Source organism: Pundamilia nyererei, unplaced genomic scaffold (assembly GCF_000239375.1).
Source record: "Pundamilia nyererei isolate P.nyererei 1_Seehausen unplaced genomic scaffold, PunNye1.0 scaffold00001, whole genome shotgun sequence".
Lineage (NCBI taxonomy): Eukaryota > Metazoa > Chordata > Actinopteri > Cichliformes > Cichlidae > Pundamilia > Pundamilia nyererei.
This window is the reverse complement of record NW_005187402.1, coordinates 3,061,658-3,062,970: the sequence shown is the minus strand read 5'-3', so window position 1 is coordinate 3,062,970 and position 1,313 is coordinate 3,061,658. Positions and strand designations below refer to the sequence as shown.

Below are 1,313 nucleotides of genomic sequence, written 5' to 3'. Positions count from 1 at the left end.
TATATATATATATTGTATATATAAATACAGTATATGTGTGTGTGTGTGAATGTGCCAGGTTTGACCAGTGACAGATTATAGTAATAACAATCATATTTTCCCCTCCAGTTGGACAGAGTGACACAGGAGCCAAGAAATGATGACAAATTGTGAGAGGGTACAAGCATGCATGCACGTGTGTGCGTACGTGTGTGTTTGTGAACAAATAAATGAAATTGTGGTAAGGCATGTGGTACATGTGGCGTACATCTGAGAGCTGACATAGATACGTGTGTGGCTGTAAGTGTGTTATGATGAAGATCCACATATGTTCTTATTTATTCTGACAGAGAGATGAATTCTGGGTAGCGGGGATTGGAGTTACACAGAGAGAGAGTGTGTGTGTGCATGTGTGTAGGTAGATACACAGATTTATACTTACTACTGCTGGGTATTAAATCTCTGTCTGGTATAAACAGCTTGTATCCATAATGTTTCTCCAAAACATCCGGCAAGATCTCCAAAGCAAATGTTTCCTCGTCGCTGCTCGTCCTGCTGGGAGAGGGAATAACAAACATGGCTCCAAATTCAAAATCAGATAACAGACAAATCAATCAGCGAATGCACTTAACTACAAACGCCTGCACACAGGTGGAAAATTAGAGGGGAACCCATCGTAAAGATGTGGGCTGCCCTGCTCTGTTAAACTCCACAGGAGAGATGGAGCACTACATTCCAGAAGATATTCCCTCATTTGATGTGCAGACGAGCACGTGTTGCATCTTCGTAGCTGATCTTGTGAGTACAAAGACTGTAGCACGTGATTACATCATTTTCTTCTCAGCATGCAGATCACTGCATTGTCATCCAGGAAGGAGCCACTTCCATCAGGACAGAGATGTTTAATCAGAGTGTAAAGGTGAACGCTTTGAGCAAATTTGTATTGATTCACGGTGAGCCTTCCTTCTGAGGTGACAAGTAAACTGAAGCTATGCCAACAGAATGCTTTCCTCAAAGTAACGGAGCCTCTCAATCCCCTCACTGTAGGGCTGTCAGGTTTAGTTTTTTGCATTTAATTTGGTCAATATCAAACATCTGCACATTTTATGAATTTATTTATTCATTTTTTGATTTTTAACATGACCAGGCTTACTGCTAACAATACAACAAGTAGTATTTTAATAAACATGTCTGTAGCCCAGACAAAATTTTGGCTAGCAAGTCCTTTTCATGTGGCTGCCACGCTTCGATATAAAAGAGAGGTTTGTCTAAACCGTTTCAACCACAGAAGCAAAGAACTATGCTCACAGGAAGTGTATATATATATATATATA

At 40.3% G+C, this 1,313-nt stretch overlaps 1 protein-coding gene across 4 annotated transcripts in view; it reads right to left on the bottom strand.

The window, feature by feature from the left end:
- The window catches only part of il1rapl2 (interleukin 1 receptor accessory protein-like 2), a 479,888-nt gene that overhangs the window by 26,557 nt on the left and 452,018 nt on the right, over positions 1-1,313 (bottom strand). For 2 of the 4 annotated variants that reach the window (XM_013913212.1, XM_005719422.1), the window contains exon 12: positions 422-534. In XM_013913212.1, the coding sequence (XP_013768666.1) occupies positions 422-534 (113 nt within the window). The remainder of the gene's footprint in view (positions 1-421; positions 535-1,313) is intronic. The other 2 variants (XM_005719421.1, XM_013913713.1) reach the window with 1 other exon arrangement.